Genomic DNA, 23,375 nt, shown 5'->3' with positions numbered 1-23,375 from the left:
ATCTGTAAATCAGCCTAACTTCACATTACTCGTGTTATGCAGCTTCCAAACGGGAAATGTTAAATCTGGGAACGAAGAGTGTCTACTGCATACTGCTAAATACATAAAAGCTAGTGTAGAGAGAAAGATGCCTAATGGGAACTAGAAAAGTGACATAAAATAGGTTCCTCTCTTAAAATTTATCTCTGTCTCCTACCAGCTCATCTTAAGGGCTCCCTATTTGATTCCACTCAATATGCATTTATTTAGCATTTACTATGTATATGAAGGAAAAAGAAGTAAAAGCATAAAACTCCTGCCTTTGAAGGCTTATAATTTGAGACAATAAAGCCCAAAAAAGTAACAGAAAGCAATAAATGGCTATGTGTGTGTGTGTGTCAGTGCCAACTGATCTATAAATATATGGAAATATAATATATGATATACAAATATATATATATAAATATATATTTTTTCCATGATATATATATATATATATATCATGATTTATTGGTGAGGAGAGTCAAGGGACAAGAAATCACTACAGTCTGAAAATCATCGGGGCAACCAGGCCTGCACAAGAGCAAAGATAACCAGCTCAGATTTAGATCCACGAAAGAGGGAAAGAAGTCATTCTAGGCAAGGGGAGTAGCAAAGGCACAGGAAACACTGAGAACAGCAGCCACAGCAAAGACTTAGAAGTAAAGATACGTAAATATGGAATTAGGGTTGATGACAGATCAAGTTGGGCCTTGAATGCCAGACTAAGGGGGTTAGATAGAATCCAATGAAGAATGTGGAGCCATCCTAAGTATTATTCAGGATCATACTGTCATGTTACTAATGAGGGCCTTGATCATCTGATTTTTTTCTAAGCTTACATAATAATTTACTTCATTTCCCAGCTAGCCAGAGAGAAAGGCAGTTTATTCCTAACTATCCATAGTTCCACTCATCTCTACCAATGACACTATGCCTGTACCTAATGTCCAGCTAGGAAATCATTTCTTGCATGCCCACTGTTTCTCCTACGGCACACAGAGGGACTCCGTGGAAGGTCCCAGTCGAGGTGTTAGATAATCACCACCAAAATTTTAAAATTCACTGTTCAAAAATCAATCAAAAGAGGGGCAAGCATGTGAGATCCTCCTAAAGGGGCCGACCTATGCTCGTGCTCAGTTGTTGATTAACACATTTCACGAAGCAATTTGTTCTCACCAGACATTTTCAGGGAAAATAAAGCAATTACTCTTGGCGAGTTGCTGGTATTCAAGATCACAGATAAAACATACGGTGATTCGTTGGGTTGCCTGAGTGGCTCAGTTGGTTACGCACCTGCCTTTGGCTCAGGTCATGATCCCAGGGCGCTAGTGTCAAGCCCCGCTGTGGGATCCCAGTCTGCTGCTCCCTCTGCCCTCATCTCCTCTCCCCACTTCTGCGCTCTCATTCGCTCTCATCTCTCTCCAATGAATAAAATCTTTAATAAAATAACACCATATGGTGATTTGTGGAATCAAGGTAATCACAGCCAACTTACAAATAAAAACAATGTGAACTGTTCAACAGCGCAGCCTGTAAAACAATACGGCACCTCCCCCTCTGGCATTCCACTCTCGAGAACCTCATTAGCAGGAATAACAAAGTGAGACAAGTAAGAGAAATTTCCATAGAGTGTGGCAGGAAAGCTTATGAGGGGCAAGAGGCGTCTTCTTGATAAAAGCTGTGAGACTGATCATAGTTCATTTAAACCATACTAAAATCATAAGCCGACGTTAGGAAAAAAAAAAAAGGTAAAGAGAAAGCACTACCCACCAGGCACGGAGTCAGTGCCCCCGTGGGAAGCCTGCGCCTGCACCACCCTCCACTCGGAACAGAACACCCACAGCCACTTTCCAAGCCAACATTTTCATGCAGCACAGTGAACTCTCCGAACAGAAGTCCACTCTCATGGAAGCCAGCCACAGCCTCGGACAGGCCCGTTTCTTCCAGCTCCCAACACAGCCCGGCGTTCCGCCTTTCTTTCCGACTGCAGCCTGTGGTCTCTCGATCCACTAGGCTTTCAACAAGAACACCTCTCAGGGCCAGTCTCCCAGGGCTGGAAAGGCTCCATGAGGCTGGGTGGCCCGCAGGGCCGGCCCCACAGGTTGCAGGATGCCAGGCAACTCCAGGCCAGCGTGAGCCTGCCCTGTGCTCGGACACCATGGCCAAAGACACGGACACCATCGCGGCCGCTTCACTGCCGGCAAGTGTGGAGGAAACGGGAAGCTTCCCTAGCCTTTCTGTGTGTCAGATCTAAACCTCTGTCTCTCTTATTCATAAGTAATTCACCTCCAGGCCCATCCAACTTCATCCTAGATGACCAATGTATATTGAAACCGCAAAGACGGGAGCAGAAAAATAGTTTTTAAAAAATCATCCCACATCAGTACAGGAACGCTTTACTTGCTAACTTTGACGCCGGCGTCTCTGAAGGATCCCCATCGAAGGCCGGTCACTGCGAACACGGGCTGTTCCTTTTCACCCTGGAAGTGAAGTACATTCATCTTCAGTTAAGGATTCCAGTTACTTGGAATGCTCTACAGGTAAGTACCCAGCAAATGCTCAGGGCCTACTTTTCCTCAAACCAAATTCTAGAAAGGATGTTCAGAATCTCAGAAATTAACTGAGTAGTCAGTAAAAGGACCTGAGTAAACAACACTGTAAAATGAAATTAATTTTTCTGTAGTAGACCTCATGAATCTGCTGGCCAGGAACATGTTACCGTACTTCAGACTTAAATTATGAAGTGGCTGACTACACTGGCCCTTTGACCAGTCAGTCACTGAGTCGGCCCGAATTTCTCCTCTCTCAGAGACACGTCCAAGGCAAAGCTAATTTAAGCCTGCATTCTCTTTAGAGGTCCAAGAGCTCTCAAGTCAGAGGAAAATCCTGGTACTCTAAAATGTTTCACCTGAATATCTAAAACTAGAGTCAGGTCTCTGTCATAACAGGTCAGAATAAAAAGTGATTCGGATTTAGTCCAATGCTTTATGGTAAAATATCGCATATTACAATCACTGAGTTACTAATAAATCTAGGAGTTAAGAAATAGATAGAAAACATGCACAGTCGAGCCACTGTCTTTAAGAGCTTGTACTTCTTGATGGACCTCCCTTAAAGTATAAATATATGTGTGCGTATATGTGTATATAGATCCAGATATATAAGTCGTAAAAGGTCCTTTTCCCATAGCTCAGAATTACCGCCAAAGCCCAAGACTCTGCCCATATTCTAAACAGAGCTGTCACATGTGAGAACACGACTCCCCAGAACTTGCTAAATGGGGGAAGAATCAGTTCGATTTCCACAACGAGCATCAGTGGAAGATTAAGAACTGGAGGACCCTTGACACTGTCAAATGCTGGTCTGGAGAAAGGACGTGAAGTCTTCCCCTCCATCCCACTCTGATGCCACGACACCGAAACGAAGTGAAGGATTTGCAGGAGAATCATGCACTAATAGGGGCAGCTTACAAGGAAAGACACGGGCCTCTGGTCCTCGGTGCGTACCTGCCCAAGCAGCACATGTGCTTTTCTGTCCCTGCACCAGCTTAAGCAAGGAGGAGGGAACTCGGGCGAGAAACGGCGGCGCACAGAGGTACTGATGAGGCGCCTCGGCCCAGCACAGCAAGGACATGCTAGTGTCCCGGGGCCAAGGGGATGTTGTGGAACACAGCAGGGCCTGGAACCATCCAGATGGTAGAAAGCTCACCAGTTTTTTCATGGAATCATCACTAATGAATACATATCCCATATTAGGGACTAGCAATACAAAAAGTATCTGCCCTCAAAGAGCTCCCGGTGCGAGGGGGGTGTGCAGACACACAGGATGACGGCACAATGCAGCGGTTCACGTGACGCAGACAGACGTCGAGGTTTATGAAAGTGCAGAGCAGGTGTGTCTGTGTGCGGCTCGGGGGGAGAGGGCAAGGAGACCGGTGGCCGGGGAAATACAACATTTATAAACGTTTATGTTTGTAATAATAATATAAACATTTAATTTATAAACAGTTTTTATCAAAAAAAATTAATACTACATTAAATTTTAAAGAATAAAGTGCCTAGATTGAGGGAGGTTGAGAAGCATGGAGAGACAGAAAAGAGAGAAGAAAGGGTGGCCCAGCGTCAGGGAGAGAAGCAGCACTGTGGGAGTTTGCAGTATCTACAGGAAATATGGGACTATTTCCCCCAAGTGTTCCCGAGGGACTAGGAAGTGTCACAGCTAGTAATGACAGTAATGACGGTAGAGGATTCCGTGACGAAAGGAGTTGAGAAAGACCAGAACTCCTTGGTTTGAAACATGTTTACTGCAGTTCTTCTTAGGATCTTTAATATGTTAATGTACATTATAAACTTCCAAAAGGAGAAATACACAGTTTCCCTGAATTGTTAACTACACCCCTTCTCTGGGAGGCATTCTGCATAACTAATATTCCTCGGGAAAGGCTGAGCTAAAGCATGCACTGTCACACCACGTCCTGGTTTAGTACTCAAGCCTTCCCAACTGCTGCACTAAGAATATTTTCTCTTCCTCTGGGGGGGCGGGGGGTAGGAATATTCTGTTAAGATTAGCTGCAGAGCCTTGTAAGCTCAAGGTATCATTGATTTGAGGTGCTACTCCTAGCTAGGGGTGGGACTCTGGACAATAGGAAATGAGTGTAGAAAGATCTAGAGAAGCCCAGCTATCAGCCAAATGGGCACAGAGCCCCAGGGTTCAGGAGAGGCCTGGGGGTCAGTAATGGAGAGACTGGCCCCTGTTGGGGTGCACAAGAAAGATGAACAAGGGCAGGGAGACAGAGCAGAAGCCGACAGACAAAATACCACCGGATGTTAACCCGACGAAGGCCCGGGCGACAAGAGTATCAGATGGACAGTCAGTAAACAAAAGCGGACACAGAAGACAGGCACACAGCCAGATTTTAACAGCAAAGAAGATATGTTGTCCCAAGTCACTGACCTCCTGGAAAGAGAAAATGGCCCAATGGTTTGCTAAAACAAAACAAAACAACACAAAACAGAACAAAAAAACGAACTCAGAATTCTGGTTGGAATAGAAGCTTAAGGGACAGTGAAAAGAAAGCCATTTTTGGTCAACTAGGTAGGTAATTCTTAATTCCTGATCCAGGAATTTTAGGAATTCTAAATAAAGAGACAGAAACAAACAGAAAAAATTCAGAAGTCCTGAGATTTTGCTCAGTGAGGGTCTTAACAGAAGAAAGCCAGGAACGACAGAAGAAAGGGAGAAATTCTAACTTCGACCAGCAACCCTATCCTCCTCTTTGGGTTCTGGGTTGACAGGTTCTAAGAATTCAACTGATGGAACAAAAAGAAAGAACTAGAAAGACTTCCATAAGTCTTTCCAGTAATTACTTTCAAGTCAAATACTAGGCTTTGTAGATGTCTACATGGGAAAATGCCTTCAGAAATCACAGGACCAGGTGCCACCAGCGATACCACCTGGGCAAAACAGTCACATCAAAAAGCAATGGACCATAAGACAGAAAAATCTAGATTCTACTTCTGTCTAGCATGATTTGTCATTTTTTTCACTCTGTCAAATGAAGATACTAACAGACATCTTGTCTTAAGCCGGAGGTCCAAGCGAGACACAAGCGCACAGTGAGCACTGCAAAAAGCTAAACACAGAGCATCACGACAACGTCCAAGGACTGGATCTTCTGAGACGCTCCAGTTATTTATGTTTAACTGGCTCTGAGTTTGTTTTTTAAAAGAAGAATCTGATATCAGGCCTTAACTATAATGCTTCCCTCTATATTCTGAAAACAATTTCCAGGAAGAAGGAAGACCAAGAAGACAAAGTCAGCGTCATGGTGCCTCAGAAGCCACAGTGGAGGCTGCTGTGCTATGCTTCCGAGGAACTACTTGTGAAGTTTTCTGCTTCCTGGGCTGTGTCATCAACATACAGAGCCTGTGGCCAATTTGATACAGGTTTCATTAATTCACAAAATCAGTACATTTGGAAGAAAAGAAAAAGAGGAGATAAGACTTTTAAATATAAGCACAAGCCACAATTTTCAATTAAATCCTAACTACCCTGGACTGTATTACTTCTCACGCACTTATACGCAGCCGTCAGTCACCTAGTTATTAGGAGATACAGCCTGACTCACCTCTTCTGGTAAATAACATTTTAATAAACAATTTGGCATAGATGCCAATCTGTGCTGCCTTCCTAGACTAGAATTTCTTTCACACAGCCCTTCCATTTTGTGAGAATGACTTAGATTTACTATACGCTAAAGAACCCAATGCAATTTAAATCACTTTTATCATGACCAGTGATGTCAGGGTGGGGAGTCCAGACATCACTCCATGAAGAACAAAAGAAAACAAAAGGAAAACAGGCTGTAAGCGCATAGGTTCACCAACTGCAAACATGCGTCTGGCCAATGCTGTATAACTAACAGCAGTATTTCAGGACTGAAGTTCGGAATCGTGACACAGTGTGGAACCTTCTTTCAGAGATAGCAGGGAAACTTGAGTGAATATAAAATGTTCGGAGCCTCTGAAGGGCAACCTGAGTGTAGCTGGTATATTTTAGGACCGACTCTGCGTAAATGACAGGGCTCACTGTTCATAAATTTGTTTGGCATTAAGACTCAGACTTCTCAGGCATCTGCCCTTTTGTGGTGGGCGGGGCAGGGTGGGGAGCGATGGGGGGGTGGTTGATGAAGGAGGAATAGCTACTTAATTACTGCATAGTGAGGGTATCTTTGTTTCCAGGAATTAAATTCTTTTTAAAGAGAGGATTCCGATCAGGAATCCGGAATGGCTACTGGGTCTTCTTCCTTCCAAAATTTTTCTTTTACAAAAATGTCAAACCAAGAAATTGTTTAACATATAATGAACACTGTTTATCTCTCTCAACTACGTTCACCAGCCACCAACATTTTCCCCTATGGGCTTTATCTGGGTGTGTATATTTTTTGTAGTTTTGTTAAATCATTTGCAAATAAATGGAAGACTTCATGGCCCTCACCCCTAAATATCTGAGCATGCATCTCCCAAGAACAAGGAAAGACATATGTATAATGCTATTGTCATTCTCAAGAAATCTAGCATTGACATATATCTAATATACATTCTGAACTAAATATCTGATTGTTCCAATAGTATCTTTTGTGGTCTTTACATTTTTCTAATCTAGGATTTTGTACTGGATTTAACTATATTGCTTTAGTTTCCCTAATCTTGAAAGACTCTATCCTCTCTTGGATTTCAGGACACTGAAATTTTTGAAGAGGCCAGACCAACAGTTGTTTTTAGAATGTCCTATAATTTGGATTTGATAGACTTTTCTTCTCAGCATTGTTTCAGTTAGATTCAGAGAAGTGGACATTTTAGGCAAGAAACTCCATAGGTGATGTTGTATCCTTCTCAAGAGATCACATGAGGAGGCAGATACTGTCCATCTGTCCCATTACTGGTGATGCTAGGTTTGATCACTTGGTTACATGCTGTATCCTGGGTCTCTCTACCTTATGTCTTCCCCTAAGTAATCATTTAGTAACCTGTGATGCTTTAAGACCATGTCGATATATGTTCCCCGATAACCTTCTAACCAATGGTTTTAGTATCCACTGATGATCTCTATCTGAATCATTTCATTAGTGATTGCAAAATAATAACTATAATTTCTTCTGCATTTACAAGCTGGAAATTCTCTAATATTAAACTGTAGGCCCACAGATTCTTCATTTTTATTTACTGCATTATAAGCCATTAGCATTATTATTCTTTTGGATGTTAAAACTGTCCCACAGTTGGCCAGGTGGATACCATCGGCGAGCTCCTATGTATTTTCAGGTTATTTCCATTAGTTTTTGAGTAGCTCTTGGCTCTGTTCTCACCTTGTCTCTGAAAGCCCTCTCTTCACAGAGTCCTGGTTTCCTTTATTAGGGAACAATATTTCAAGACCAAAATCTAAGTGCCAGGTGTGTCCATTACTGTGGGGTCTCATTGCTTCTAAGCCCTTTCAGTGGGCATAGCCAGCAAATAATTTTTTAAAACAATTCATGAGTTCATCTACAAATCAATAAAATGTTAAACAACCCAATAGAAATATGGGAAGTTCTGCTCCCATCCAGGATGTAGGACACTCCAAAGAACATTATCCCCTCCCAAAAATGAGAAAAAGCCAGATAATCTACAAAATCATAATTTTTCTTGACCCCACCAGAGAGGGAGCTGAGACTGCAGGACAGCCAAGTAACCTGAATTCCAAAGACAAGCCCCTCCAAAGGATGGATGGGACACGAGAGCAAGCGGTGGCCACCATGCCAACCGTCACCGTCCCAGTCACTGCTTCGTATTGCTGGCTCTTCTACCATCCCAAACCACCACAGAAGACAGTGAAATTATGCAGTCCAAAGGTAATCACTGGAGGAACTAAAAATAGTGACACTATACTGAGAGGAGATCTATAGGAATTCTTAATTATAACAAAGAGGTCAAGGGTTAGAATCTACAACTGATAAGTCAAAAAGCAATATCATAGACTAAACACTAACAATCAACTATACACCTGATCATGGTTATGATGGTAACCCTTAGGTTTGGTGGGGGGGATGTTTAACGAAATTTTAAAAAGTAGCATCATAAGCATATTCTCTAGTGATAACAACTAGAATAAACAGGTAAATTCTTCTTCTCTGAGAGTAATGCTTGGGATAGGAAAGGATATTATTTTCACTGTAATCCCATTTGAACTGCTACATCATATTTTCTTCAACATGTATGTGTGTATTACTTTGGCAATTTTATCAAACTCTGAAAAAAAAAAGACTCTACCTTGATCTGCAAGACATCAAGTGGAACAGTCTCTCCTTTCACAATGGCAAGGGTGGCATCTGTAATATGTCTAAAAAGACAAAGGGAAGAGATGATCATGTGTGGAAAAACAGCAACCCCCACCCCACCACACACAAACAGACACACACACACACACACACACACACACACACACACTCCTGCCCAGAGAACTAATAGGTCGGGAAAAAGACCTATTCCTTCAAAATATTCCCAGACAGCACAACAAATGATTATTAAAAAATTACTGATACAAATATAAGGGAAGGCTTTGGCAAAGAGAAGTTTATACAAGGCACCAATCATTTGTTTACTTCACAACTATTGAATCTCTACTCTGTGTCTAACTCTTATCACTAGAAAATATGATACTTAATATTAACAGCATCTTTCATTCATTCCAAGAAATTTAAGCGCTAAAAAAATATTATTTGACTCTAATAACCTAAAAGGTAACTAAGGGATAGGATTTGAACTATCTCAGCAAAATATAATCTGGAACCCAAGACCTATTCCTCTGACTTCCCAGGATTACAAGGATGTAATTTTAATGGCTGTACTTTCGTTCATAGACACAAGACTATTCCTACCTACATTCTGATCGTCAGTTAAAAAGTCTATAGGTAAGAAAACCTGGTACCATTGACAATCATACTGGGCATGTGAAAAAACTATGCTAAGCTTAAAAGCAGTTCTAGGGTTCATACTCTAATTAGATCCCAGGTTAGACACACATTAAGTTACAACAGTCAGCCAAAGAAATATTAAATCAACAAGTGGCCAGACAGTATTTGCTCTTGCAGCAGAAAGAATAAGTCAACCCACATCAAACACTTTCCCTGCCCAGCCTGTCCACCCCTCCGGTCACTTACGCACTGTCTCTTTGTTTGGCTGGCTAGTCTGTCTCATCCTTCAGATTTTCGCTGAAACGTCACTGTTTACCCTAACGAGCCTATAGGCCCTTCCGTATAATTCTCTAGCACTATGGAGTCTGAGATCAAACAAACTGAGGGTTTGGAGGGGATGCGGGTGCGGGGTTGGGTAAACCTGCTGGTGGGTATCATGGAGGGCACACACTGCACGGAGCACTGGGTGTGGTGCATAAACAATGAAGCTTGGAAACTGAAAAATCAAAATTAAATTTAAAAAAAGAAATGGGTTGTCTTACTAAGTTGTTGTTGCATTCCCCTGGTATTAACATGTGTCCCTATTCCCTGCATTTCCTAAAAATCTCTATCTGATTCAGCTTGGTGTGTTTGGCAAAAATACTCCAAAGGTAGCAGTGTGTACTTCCATCAGAGGTGTGTACTTCTACCAGTAAGTAGATGCATCTCTTTGCTTTTTTGTGTGTGTGACAGTAGCAACCACTGATAATCAATAGCTATATTGGTTAACAGAGTTGCAAAATGGTGATCTTTCAATCCTATCATTCCTTCTAACTTATCATCTGGTCCATAAAGAGAAACTTTCCCTCATCATTGATTTAGGTACCATAAAATAGAGGTCATACGAGAAAATCAGGGTAAATGTTCGATTTCTTAATTTCACCAATTTTCAAAATAATAAGCTGATATCCCAGGAGCCTCTAAAAAGGACCAATGAGTTTTTCACCTTTATTCCGAAGTATCACTACGTATTCATAAGTATTTTTAAATATGTTTTATATGTTTCAGTGCATTATAGTCATTAGCCTTCCTGATACTCAAATTGTCCCAAATGAATGAGTTTCAAGGGTGGAGTATGAGGGTCAGTAGATAATCAGAAGGAACAGTGAGAAAGAGCCGCCAAGGAAGGTCCCTATCAATGTCAACTAACAGCTCCTCTCTAGCCCTTATTCACATAAGTAGAATTATCTATGTTTGAAAGAATAAGTTTAATATAAATACAATTTATGCATAGCAAATTCCATCCTTTTAGGCACACTGTTCTACAGTTTTGGACAAATGCTTTCACTCCTGTAACCATCACACCACTAAGACATAGAACATTTATGACATCTCGGAAAGTCCCTTCAAGGCCCCTTGTGGCCAACCCACGTGCCCCACCACCAGCTCCTGGCCAACTACTGTTTCCTGTTTTCCAGAATGTCACATAAATTGAAACCAAACATATGAAGGCTTTGCAGTTTAGCTTTTCAGAACTGCTAGCATGAGTATGAGATTCATTCATGCTGCCGAATGGATTTAAAGACTGTTTCTTTTTATTGCATATTCGTATTCCATTCTATGGACTTACCACAGCTTATCCACTCACCAGCTGATGGATGCTGGCACCATTCCCAGTTTTTGGCAGTTACAAAGGAAGTGACTACAAACATTCATGTATAGGTTTTCGTATGGACATAGGACTTCATTTCTTTTGGGTAAATACCTAGCAGTGTGATTGCTGCTCATATGTTTAATTTTATTTTTTTTTTTAAAGATTTTATTTATTTATTTGACAGACAAGTAATCACAAGTAGGCAGAGAGAGAGGAGTAAGCCGGCTCCCCGCTGAGCAGAGAGCCCGATGTGGGGCTTGATCCCAGGACCCTGAGACCATGACCTGAGCTGAAGGCGGAAGCTTTAACCCACTGAGCCATCCAGGCGCCCTTCAAATGTTTAATTTTAAAAGAAACTGCCAAACTCCTTTCCATAGTGGCTGTACCATTTTGCATTTCTACCAGGAATATGAGAGATTTAATCGCTTTGTGTATTTGTCAGCACTTGACCTAAGGTTTCCATCTGGTTTGTTTAAGCCATTCTAACATACACAGCTAATAGTGGATTTGATTTGCACTTCCCCAATGACTAATGATGAACATTTTTTCATAGGCTTATATGCCATCTATGCCTTTGGTGAAGGGTCATTGAAATATTTTGCCCTTTTATTGGCTGTTTATTTTCTTATTATTGAGTTGAAGGAGTTATTTGTATACTCTGGATACTGGTCCTTTACCAGATATGTGCCTTACAAATATTTTTTTCCCAGTCTGCAGCTTGTCTTTTCATTTCCTTAACAATGGTTTTCAGGGGCACCTCGGTGGGTCAGTTGGTTAAGTGTCTGCCTTCGGCTCAGGTCATGATCCCAAGGTCCTGGGATTGAGCCCCCTGTCACTGGGAATCTCTGCTCAGCAGGGAGCCTGCTTCTCCTCTCCCCTCCCCCTCCACTCTGCTTGTGTTGTCTCTCATGCACATGTTCTCTCAAATTTAAATCTTAAAACACACAAACACACACTTTTTTCAAAGAACAAACATTTTAAATTTTGCTAAAGCCAAAATTATTCTTTGTTGTTTTTATGGTTTCTGCTTTTTGTATCCTAAGAAATCATTGCCTTGGGGCATCTGGGTGGCTCAGTCAGTTAAGTGTCTGCCTTCAGCTTAGGTCATGATCCCAAAGTCCTGGAATGGAGCCCTGCATTAGGCTCCCTGCTCAGTGGGAAGCCTGCTTCTCCCTCCCACTCTGGTGCTCTGCTTGCTGTGTTTGCTCTCTCACTCTCTGTCAAGAAAATGAATAAAATCTTAAAAAAAAAAACAAAAACAAAATGACAAAAAATCACCTAACTCAAAGTCACAAAGATTTTCCTCTAAAGTTTCAGGTTTTACATCTAAGTCTATGACCGATTTCATGTTAATTTTTACACATATGGTTCATTTTCTTGCATGTGCTTAGCTAACTACTGCAGCACCAATTGTTGAAAAAACTGCCCTTTCTCCACTGAATTGCCCCGGCACCTATGTCAAAAAAAAAAAAAAAAAAAAAAAAAAAAAAAAAAATCAAGTGTCCAGATATGTGTGAGCTTAATTCTGGACATTTTCTTCTATTGATCTATTCATTTCTTCTTTTGTTAATACCATACTGTCTTGATTACTGTAGCTTTAGAAAATAAGTCTTGGAATCAGGGTAAGCCCTCGAACTTTGTTATTCTTTTCTGAAGTTATTCTGGGTAGTCTAGTTCCTTAATTTTTCCATATAAATTTTAGAATCTACATGTCCGTATCTATAAAAAGTCTTCTGAAATTCTTATTGAGATTGTGTTGAATTTAGAAATCAATTTGGAGATAAGAGACATCTAAATATTGAGTCTTGAAACCCATGAACACAAATATCTCTCCATTTCACTGTTCTCTAGATTTCTCTCTTCAAAGTTCTATAGTTTCAGCATATAAATCGTACACATATTTTGTTAGATTTATCCCTAAGTATTTCATGTTTTTGTAAAGCACTGTTTGTACTAGAGTGTCTTTATTGTTGTATTTTAGAAAATATAGTAATTACTAAGAAAGTAAAATATTTATTGTGTCTAGCACTTAAATACAACTATAAGAAAGGAGTCACTTAGGAAAGCCTGGGTGGCTGAGTCGGTTAAGCATCTGCCTTCGGCACAGATCATGGCCCCAGGTCCTAGGATAGAGCCCTGCATCAGGCTCCCTACTTTGCCAGGGAGCCTACTTTTCCCTCTCCCTCTGCCTACTGCTCCCCCTGCTTGTGTTCTGTCAAATAAATGGATAAAATCTTTAAAAAAGAAAATTAAAAAAATGAAAGGAGTCACTTAGAAATTACTGTACTCTCCATTCAAAAAAGTATAGTTTCTCGTTTAAGATGGCTTCTCCTAATCTATTCTGCTCTGTACAGTTCTGGTTAATAATGTCAATTTGGCAGAAAAAGTCACCTTTCCATAGTTACTAACTGGAATATCTATAAAATGTCTTTTCCTTTAAAAGTGTTTTGCCTTAGGTGAAACAGCAAGAGAATAGAGTGTTCTCTTCGATTGGCTTATACCGTTTTAATTATAGAATTGGTCTCAGTAACTGTACAGCCACCCTATTTGTTATCTACTGTTTTCCATACTAAATTATCAATAAATAGGCATAAGGTCTTCAACGTATCCAGTAAGTTACCAAGCATAATTACCTGTTTACCTAACAAGTCCTTATTTTAACTTAACAATCTTCTGAAGTAAGTACTGTTTTAGGGCATTTGATAAAGGCAGGGAAAGAAACCAGGGCTCGGAGTGATTCAGTACAATTCTCAAGACGACAGAGAAAGCCTGTGGCACGAAATTCAGCGGCAGGTCTCGCTCCAAGGGTGTACTCTCTCACCTGGCAAGGCAGTTGCGGCCGTACCAAAGGGCAACCCCACAGCGAACAGGCCTCCCCCTCGGGCGTGACCAGGCTTAACATGAAAACATCTAAGTCAGGAATTGCAACCACTGGAATCAGCACTTCTGACAACGTTGGGTACAATTTAAGACAATTTAAGACAAATATACACGTCAACTCAAACACTTAGATTGCATTCCGGGCTCCGTAGTAAGCAAAACCAAGGTTAAGAAACAGCCTATTTTACTTTCCAATATTTCTCTATCAACACATCCTTACCCCATTTTTTCCCTCCAATACAGATGCTATCTGGGAAGTAAGCAGCAGTTTAGAAAATGAGATTCAATCTAGGAGAAAGCAAGAGGCATGATCCCAAGTTGAGATTAATCTGATAGGAATACATTAATTCTGAAGGAAGCTATTAGAAAGGATCCAAGAGCTCTGCACTGACTCTGAGTGGTACTGAGTACCATGAGGGCTTAGGAAGCACTTTTGAGAAACTGACCTTAAAAACAACAACAACAACAAAACGCTGCAACTGAAAAAGCCTTTTAATATTCATTTTTTTCCCAAAATTATACGGCAGCACACAGCTACAATACAACTACAGATTTATCATGCCCCAGCAGTAATTGAAAGTTCTAGCTAAAGCAGCACTGTAGCACCAACCAGCTATTTTTTAGAATTATTTACCCACAACATTCCAAATGCAAGATTCCTTTTTCTCCTGTAGTAATTATGGTACAACAAATCTTGACAGCAGTGCAAAAAGCAAAGCCTTGTACTTTCAAATGGCCTTAGGCATCTGCCATGTTGAGAGGTCTACAAAATTCTGAACCCAGGGCAGATTTACTTAATTACCTCAGAGCCCCGGGGCATGCTTATAAATTAAGTTTTATAAATCTTTAAATTTTAAATAGAAGCAGCAACAACATTAGCTTAACCCAGGGAAAATCAGCTCCCCCCAAAACAAAAGACCTTCCAGAAATTAAGACCTTGTGGGCAGCCACTCTGCGCCTACCTGGCTTTGGGATTAGGCAAGGCGTTCTCTAAGGAACATGGTCTCCCTCTGGATCACTGACATATTGGGAACATTGGGGAAGCAGTTCAAATCATCTACATTGACATAAAGCCAAAGACTAACTCTCTAAGGTAACCAAGACCCAAACCAGATAGAATTTATCTCACAAAAGCAAAAATGTTTGAATAATTCATTATTTGTTATACCCATCGCCCCTCAGAAATTCTAAACTAAGAATAAAAAGCCTGGCAAACCGAAATGCCACATGAGGCTTCAGGATGCCTGGTGAAGAGCGGACAGCCCCAAAAGATGAAGGCTTGAAGCAGGAGCCGTTTTGACAAAGACTGATATGGGTAGGCCTATGGTTAGGCCTTGTGTCTGACATATGGACCAAGACTTTTATGATATATAGAGAGAGAATTGTTAAAAGATATAAAATGACTCCTAAAATTCTAACAGCAAAAGTAAATCCACAAAAACCAACCTAATCAATATCCCAAAGCAGGAAAAAAAAAAAAGCCCAACAGAAAATCACCTATTACCACTATCATGATGTTAGAAGGTTATATAACCGAAAATGTTGTACGAAGATTTTAATTAATACCTCCAACAAGTATTTCTTTGTTGGCCTCCCCCAAGTGCGTCACAAAGCTTGCATGAACGATGAGACGACTGACAATGAGAGCCTGCGAACGATTATACTAGAATACTAGAACGATTATACTACTTACTTACCGCTGTCAAAGCCAGGACTCAAACTCAAGATTCCTATCTTCCTAAAAGACTACAGCTTTGTTTACATAACACTTTCTCGAGAAAGAATGATAACAACAATCTGCGTGACTCCCGAAGACAGTCAGACTCCGCAATTTGATTTAGATGCCAGGGCTACAGTGCTTTCCCGGCTGCTTTATCCATACTGCCTTCCACTTTAGGCATTCCCTGAAGGATGGGACTATTAACTATTATTTCCCTGTTCTAGCTACTTATGTTATCAAGATAATGAAGCCAAGGCTACCCGTTCTGTTTTCACAAGGGACTTGCTATTTGTCATCATATATTTTTAAAGAAAACAAATAATCAGTGCAAATCTGACTTCACTAGAGAATCTTCCAAAATAAAGGCACAAAGACAGTTTGGATTGGGGATGCTATCTTCAGAACTGACAGAACAACATCAGTATTCATCTCTATACCTGACCTGGGCACTTGGTATTAGAACACCGGGGTCCCAGAACCCTATAGGGAAACTCCCAATGAACTGAAAGGTTGTACTTTGATCTAGATCCTCCTCTTAATGATCTGTGGTTCCATGCTATCCAAACGAAAAATAAACAAAAATTTCATATCATCCACACATGAGCTGTCGGTTCCCAGGCTCACTCACTCACAAACGCTACTACCCCACATTGACAACCTACTGGACTCTGTTTCCGCTTTCAGCAAAGAGGGTAGGACTCAAACTACTGGTCTGTCCCAATGGGATAAATCCAATGGGAATTTTACTGAAGGAAGCCTAAGGGAAAAAAGAAGAGGAAAGTTTTTATGGTTACGGTCAGAGAATCAGACTGAACAGAGAGACACAGATGTGTCCGTCATGACAAAGTAACTGACCCTCAGTGTGCCACCCGGTCTCTCCGGTCCCTAGACCCCAGCAATCAGGTAATACTGAGGTCAGAATAAGGCAGGCCCGAAAAACAATAGGACTCTCTGAATTTGGAAGAAGTATTTGGGTACTCTTTAACAGCAACTGGTTGAAAGAAATTTAGTTACAAAAAGGAGGGTCTTAAAGCTTTTAGATAGGGGCCCCTGGGTGGCTCAGTCGTTAAGCATCTGCCTTCTGCTCAGGTCATGGTCCCAGGGTTCTGGGATCAAGCCCAGTATTCAGCTCCCTGCTCCATAGGAAGACAGATTCTCCGTCTCCCTCTCCCCCTGCTTGTGTTCCCTCTCTCGCTGTGTCTCTCTCTGTCAAACAAATAAATAAAATCTTAAAAAAAAAATTTTTTAAAAAGGATTTAGATAAACGTGCTATTGTGACAGAGACGTATTATGTTGTCACACTATTCAAAAAAGTTGAAGATAAAATTCAACTAGAAATACCTAACATTTGTACAGTAACTAATGACAGAGCTTTATAAACTATCTGAAGTGTAAAGAAGGCAAAGAGAACAAGCAAGTTCAAGTAGCAGCCCTTCCGCCCTCCCCCTCCCTTCCTCGGCCGAAGCCACGATCTTGCCAATGCTGTGATGCCTTTCCGGCCCCGTTATTGTTCTTTGACGATGTATTTACACATCCATTAATAGTATGCAGTGCTGCTTTCTGAACTGCAAGACTCTACAGAAATGCGGTAATGTACTTTGGCAACCTGCCTTTTGTATTATTTTTTAGACTTAATCATTTTATAGATATTTATATAGATATATCTATCTATCTATATATATATATCTATAAATCTGTAAATATTTATAGATATTTATAGGTCTAATTCATTCATTCTTACTGCTACATGGCTTCCAGTACATAAATATACCATCATTTATTTATGAAGGAATTCTGTGAAGAGAACATTCCATGGGAAAAATTTATATTTCAAACAACAGCTTTTCTGGTAAAAGCTCTCAAGTGCTCTGGAATACTGAAACAGAGGAGTCCGCTACGGATTGACCAAAGTGTTCTAGGACAAATGCAGCTGTACTTTATTTGCTAAAACCCAAAGAAGCACAATTTGTGCCCACCTTAAAATATGAAATGACAAGAAAAGGAAAAAGGCTATAAAAAGCACGGAGATGTAAAAGCTAAAATGCAGTCACTCTTTCTTGAAAGCTCACCTCATCTGCTCTTCGAAGAACGCCAGTAATAACCTACAAACATTAAAAAAAATTATTATAAACAACGTGTAGTTCCCTTATCAAACAAAAATTGGATTCAATTTTCATGGATCACAATCTTGTGTCTGTTCTCTTCTTAGAAACTGTGTCAAAAGATGTACTGGTTCTTAAAACATACAGTGTTCTACAGAGGGATCAGAGCAAAATTAGATTGGATTCTTGACCTAAGATCAATAGTCCAATAAAGGCTAAGATGAAATAATTACAAAACCTCCACATTATATTAGCAAGATTGTTCTGCGTTCTCTACACTGGATACAAATGTGAGATACACAGCGATCATACAGAGCGGCCTGGGTCGCACTACACACACACAGGAACAAAAGTCACACTTTGCTACACACAGAGAAAAGTCTGTGCTCTATGAAGATTTCTCATCCAGGAATATGAAGACAAGGGGAACAACAGCCCTCTTTTAAAAGATATTTTTAATTTCAACTTGTAAATGATGGTTTTTTATTTTTAAAATATAATATCCATGCCTTGCATTAGTGGTGAAAAAATACCCGAAGAAGGAAATGCTTTCTCATCATCCCACATGCCGGATAACCACCATGAATCAGTTGCTTATGTTTTGGCATATTTCCCTCCAATCCTTTTTTCATTCAGCACGTATTTGTATATGACTGAGATCATAACAAATACATAACTATACCAAATATATAATTTGGTCTATTTCTTAAAACATTTTGTGAAGTAAGGACGGACGCCAATCTTCTCCCTTCACCTCCTGCCTCCGTGAATTTCTGCATCAAATGGGGCCGCCATGAGGTCTACCTCGTTCTGTGTTGGCATGCTATCAGTATTCTTCACACTTCATTAAAAAGCCATATAAACAATTACGGGATCATTAGCACAGCCTTTCTAAAAGCAGCTTACTAAGGCTCACATAATTACTAAGTCAAACATAGGACACTGCTCTGTCTGCTGTTAGCTCCGGATCCCTCGACACGGAGGAAACCATTAGATGGAGGCAGAAGGCCATCAGAAATGAGGCCCAGCTGTGAGCGACGGCCCACAGGAGGGGAGGACGGAGCAGTGGGAGGGGCACGCGCACAGGGCTTTCCAGGGGTTTCCAATTAGCAGCCCTCGAAAGAGCACAACTAAGGCAATGCACTTATTGTCCTCATTGGACCAGAATAAGCATTAAGGACGTGAAATTTTAAAACAAAGGCAGATACACACATCTGAACTTGTAGATCCCTGCCTCTAACCATACTATTAAGAGAGAACATTTCACGCAATGGAAATGATGTGAGAATAGAAGCATTTTTTCAAAAGAAGGATCTAAGTTTATTTTATAAGAACCATCCCTCGTGATTAAAACTGATTCCCTAACTCCCTAACATACAGGGCTACTCCATCAGTCCCCAAAATATAAAAAGCTTATCATACCCATTACCATTTCTTTTCCTTATTTATTCAATTTTATCCAACTTAAATTTGATACAACAAAAACCCTCCTATATGTTGGGTATAAGGTTTATACAAAACAAGAGAATTAAAGTGCATGACAGAAATGTAACGCTACACCTGTTTCAGAGAATAAGAATCCCAAAAAAATAAATTACAAAGAATTTCCTTAAATTATAAGCACTTTATGCCAGTGCTCTAAGATCTAATTTCCATTTTCCTCACCTTCAAAATGATTTCGAATAGAAAAACAGCCATACCTCCTGCAATGTCCCATCTCCTCCCGCAACAATGATCACATCTGTGTTTTCCATCAGTTCCAGGAGTTTCTTGGCTTGGCCCTCATAATCGGTCTGAAATACAAAAGAAGTCTTTAGTAAATTTGCCAGCCTAGGGCCATAAAATCAAAGATTAAAAAATATGGGGGCATTTTCTTTAGAGTCTGACACAGTCTTTCCTCAAATTCTACATAATTGATAGACACAAAAACTCAGTAGCTATCAAAGCAATCATGTACACAGTTCTGTACTGTTTAGAACTGGAAAGGACCTGAGAAACCATCTTTAACCTTTCTTTAAAAATAAAACCCAAACCCAGTGATCTGTGTCCACTTATACAGCTAACTAGTCAAAGGACTCATTTTCAGGCCAGTGCAGATTCTATTACACCATTTACCCGGCACCTTTCATCTGAAAGCAGGAAGTCAAGTGTATATGCAAAGAGAGAGACACAGATGTAATGAAACGAGCACAGATTTGGGAGCCCAAGAGACCCAGACTAAACCCCAACTCTGCTACTTTTCAGTTGAGTGGCCTTAAACTCTCAGGACCTTAACTGCCTCACCACTGAAATTATGTGTGTTGGGGTTGGGGTAGTAACAGCTTCCCCATAGTACTGTTGTAAAGCAGTGTATGAAGCAACTAGCAAGGAAACCGTTCAGGACCGGTACTGTACTTCAACGGAAGGTTGGGTTTTGCTATGATTATTACCTAAACCTCACTATTTTTATTAAGAGTTATTTCCTCTCAGATACATATACAACCTTCAGTGACTCTAAGCTGCTGCCCCTATAACCAAACAGTAGATTCTAGAATGCGTAATGCAGCTAACACTAACATAGGAAACATCCTCTCCTACTGACACTGTACAAGACACACTAATAGACAAAAACTGAAGATCTGAATTACAGATGGGCTAAAGCACCTGAGCACAGTTAACGCAGAGTAAAAAGGAAGTCCCTAAACATACACCATGAATTTTACAAGGAATTATCTCACTTTTATTTTAAAAGTGAAAAGGCTGGCTTTATAGTTACACATTTGCAAATAGCAAATTTTTTTAAGAATATATGTCAATCAGATTAAAAGGATGGTTTGTGAGTACCCGAAATAAGCGATGGGTTTGGTACGGGTTTGCTAAGAAAGAGGCATTTCAGACTATCCTCAACTTCTTTGACATTACTAGATCAGGAGATACAGGAAACCAGATGGATATTCTATCTGCTCTTCAGCAAGGCACCTGGTAAACTATTTGATGACACCCATGGGGACAAAATGGAGAAACGTGGAAATAATGTGCTAGAATACAAGTAGATTAGTTACCAACTGAAGGTCTGTGCTGCAAGTGAGAAGCTCAGGGCGGTGACATCAAATTGCAAGTAGATTCCACAGTGGAACCCAACTCCAGGCTTGAACCCACAACTCTGAGAGCAAGAGCTGAGCTGAAATCAAGTATCGGATGCTTAATGGACTGAGCCACCCAGGGGCCCCAAGCCTTTCTCTATACAGGGCTATATCAACAACAGAGGTGAAACGTGTATATGTAAATGACACTATTTTTAAAAACGGACACTGGCCTCCTGACTATTCCTCAAACGTGCCAAGTACACTCCCGCTTCAGAGTCCTAAACGTGCAGCATCCTCAGCCCAGATCCTTTCCGCCACATCTGCAACTTACTCATTTGCCTCAGGTCTCTGCTGAACAGCCATCTCCTCAAACCCGTCTCTCCTGACCTTCTGAACTAAAGTAACTCCCATTACTCCTGGTCCCCTTACTCGGCTGGACCTTTCTTCACGGCCCTCATTGCCATCTGACAAACCAGGTTTCTGTATCTGTTTCTTTTATCTGCATCTCTCCCTTTCCCACTTTCAAGAGAAGCTCTTTGGGGACAGATATGAAAAGTTTATTTTCTTCAGACTATATCCCCAATAACCTAGAACAGGACTTAGCTCACAGCAGGCAGTCAATAAATACTAGCAAAAAAAATTTAATAAATATAATTACACAAATGAAAGAACCAAAATTCAAAAATACTTTGACAGATTTAATAGGCCATAATTTAAAAGACTATAGGGATAACCTATTTGAGGCTCTGGTGGTAAGAAGAAAATTGCAGGTCATCTGGGTGCTCAGTGGGTTAAGCCTCTGCCTTCGGCTCAGGTCATGATCTCAAGGTCCTTGGATCAAGCCCCGCATCGCGTTCTCTGCTAGGCAGGGAGTCTGCTTCCTCCTCTCTCTCTCTGCCTGCCTCTCTGCCTATCTGTGATCCCTCTCTCTGTCAAATAAATAAATAAATAAATAAATAAAAAATAAAGAAGAAGAAAATTCCAAATGCAGCAACAAAGGAAGGATTTAAAAAATAGTAGCCTTATGATATTGAATAAAGAAAAGTGAATGAAGACAATAGGTAGCATAACATGACATTATAAAACTGTTACTTCTGCTGGATATGATAATGATCCTGAAGTTACATAGAAAAGTAGCCTTTTCTTTTTTTAGAGTGCACACTGAAGCATTGAGGGGTAAAATGACATGATGTCTGTAATTTACTTCGGAGAACCCAGCCATCAAGTGAAGATGCCTGCTGGGGACCCCCATGAGCAGCCTCGACCTACAGACGTGTGAGGCAGGCCAGCCCTCCTCAGCTGTGCCACTGAGGAGCCCAGGTGTGACCAGCACCAGGGCAGCTCTCAACAGACTGCAGATCAACAGAATCTGAGGCAGAGAAGGAGCTGTGAAGGCAGTTATGTAGCTGTAGATAACTCATATAGAAATCAATACAGCCAATAATGACAATAAATATTAATGGATTCAGGGACCCAATAAAAAGACCAAAAAAAGACTGGATCTTTTAAATACACTGTTTTCATGCCTCACCAATAATGCATCTAAAATATAAAGATATTAAAAAGGCTGAGAGTAAAGGGATAAAAATATTACACCAAGCAAAACTCAGCCAAAGTAAGCTAGTAGAGTCATTAAGAACACTAGGTAGGATAGACTGTGGCCGAGGTAATACTGGTGCTAAAGAGAACCAGTCTAGAACAGGGTCAAAACTCGAGAAGAATAAAGCCATGTAAAACCTGAGAGCATCTACTAACATCATCTCAAAATATAAAAGGCAAAAATGAACTACAGAGAGAAACAGAAAAATCCCCAATAACAGTGGGAGATTTCTAAAAACTCCCTCTCAATATAGTTAAAGCAGAAGAAAAGATCACTAAGGACACAGAAGACTAGAACCACACAATGGACAGACCTGACTTACTGGACATGTGCAGAACATGGTACCCAATAATGAAAACAAAACACATGCTAGGCCATTAAAACAAGACTCAAGAAAGTTTCACAAGCAGGAATCGTAGAGACTACATTTGTTGACCATAATGCAATTAAATAAGAAATCATTAACAAAGAGATAACTGGAAAAACTTTGTATCAGGAAATTTAAAAACGGGTCTAAATAAATCATAGGTCAAAAATCATGATGGGACTTAGAAAATATTTTTAAATGAATGATAATGAAAATATTATACATCAACACTTAGAAGATGTAGCTGAAGCAGTAGAGGGAAATTTATAGCTTTCAATAAATAGGGAAAGGGTGAAAAATAAAAAAGCATCCCAGTTAAGAGGTCAGAACAGAACAGCAGAAAAAAATCCAAATTAAGTAGAATGAAGGAAACAGAAAAAACAGACTAGAAATTCATGAAACAAACATAAATAAGAAAATGAACAAGCCAAAAAATGATTCTTGGCAAGGATTAATTGACATACCTCTCTATAAAGGTACATGGAGGTATATATCTCTCTATAGAGGCTATAGAGAGAAAAAGAGAGGGCACAAAC

The 23,375-nt window shown here is 40.4% G+C and overlaps 1 protein-coding gene across 5 annotated transcripts in view; it reads right to left on the bottom strand.

Moving 5' to 3' along the window:
- AGK (acylglycerol kinase) overlaps positions 1–23,375 on the bottom strand; it is a 71,761-nt gene that overhangs the window by 15,496 nt on the left and 32,890 nt on the right. For all 5 annotated transcript variants that reach the window (XM_059172053.1, XM_059172052.1, XM_059172057.1 and 2 more), the window contains exons 6-10: positions 19,508–19,600; positions 17,775–17,807; positions 16,368–16,462; positions 8,829–8,898; positions 2,422–2,501 (exon numbers count right to left, since the gene is read on the bottom strand). In XM_059172053.1, coding sequence (XP_059028036.1) covers positions 2,422–2,501; positions 8,829–8,898; positions 16,368–16,462; positions 17,775–17,807; positions 19,508–19,600 — 371 coding nt within the window. The remainder of the gene's footprint in view (positions 1–2,421; positions 2,502–8,828; positions 8,899–16,367; positions 16,463–17,774; positions 17,808–19,507; positions 19,601–23,375) is intronic.

Source organism: Mustela lutreola, chromosome 4 (assembly GCF_030435805.1).
Source record: "Mustela lutreola isolate mMusLut2 chromosome 4, mMusLut2.pri, whole genome shotgun sequence".
In the NCBI taxonomy this organism is placed as follows: domain Eukaryota; kingdom Metazoa; phylum Chordata; class Mammalia; order Carnivora; family Mustelidae; genus Mustela; species Mustela lutreola.
This window is presented reverse-complemented; position numbering and strand designations above follow the sequence as displayed.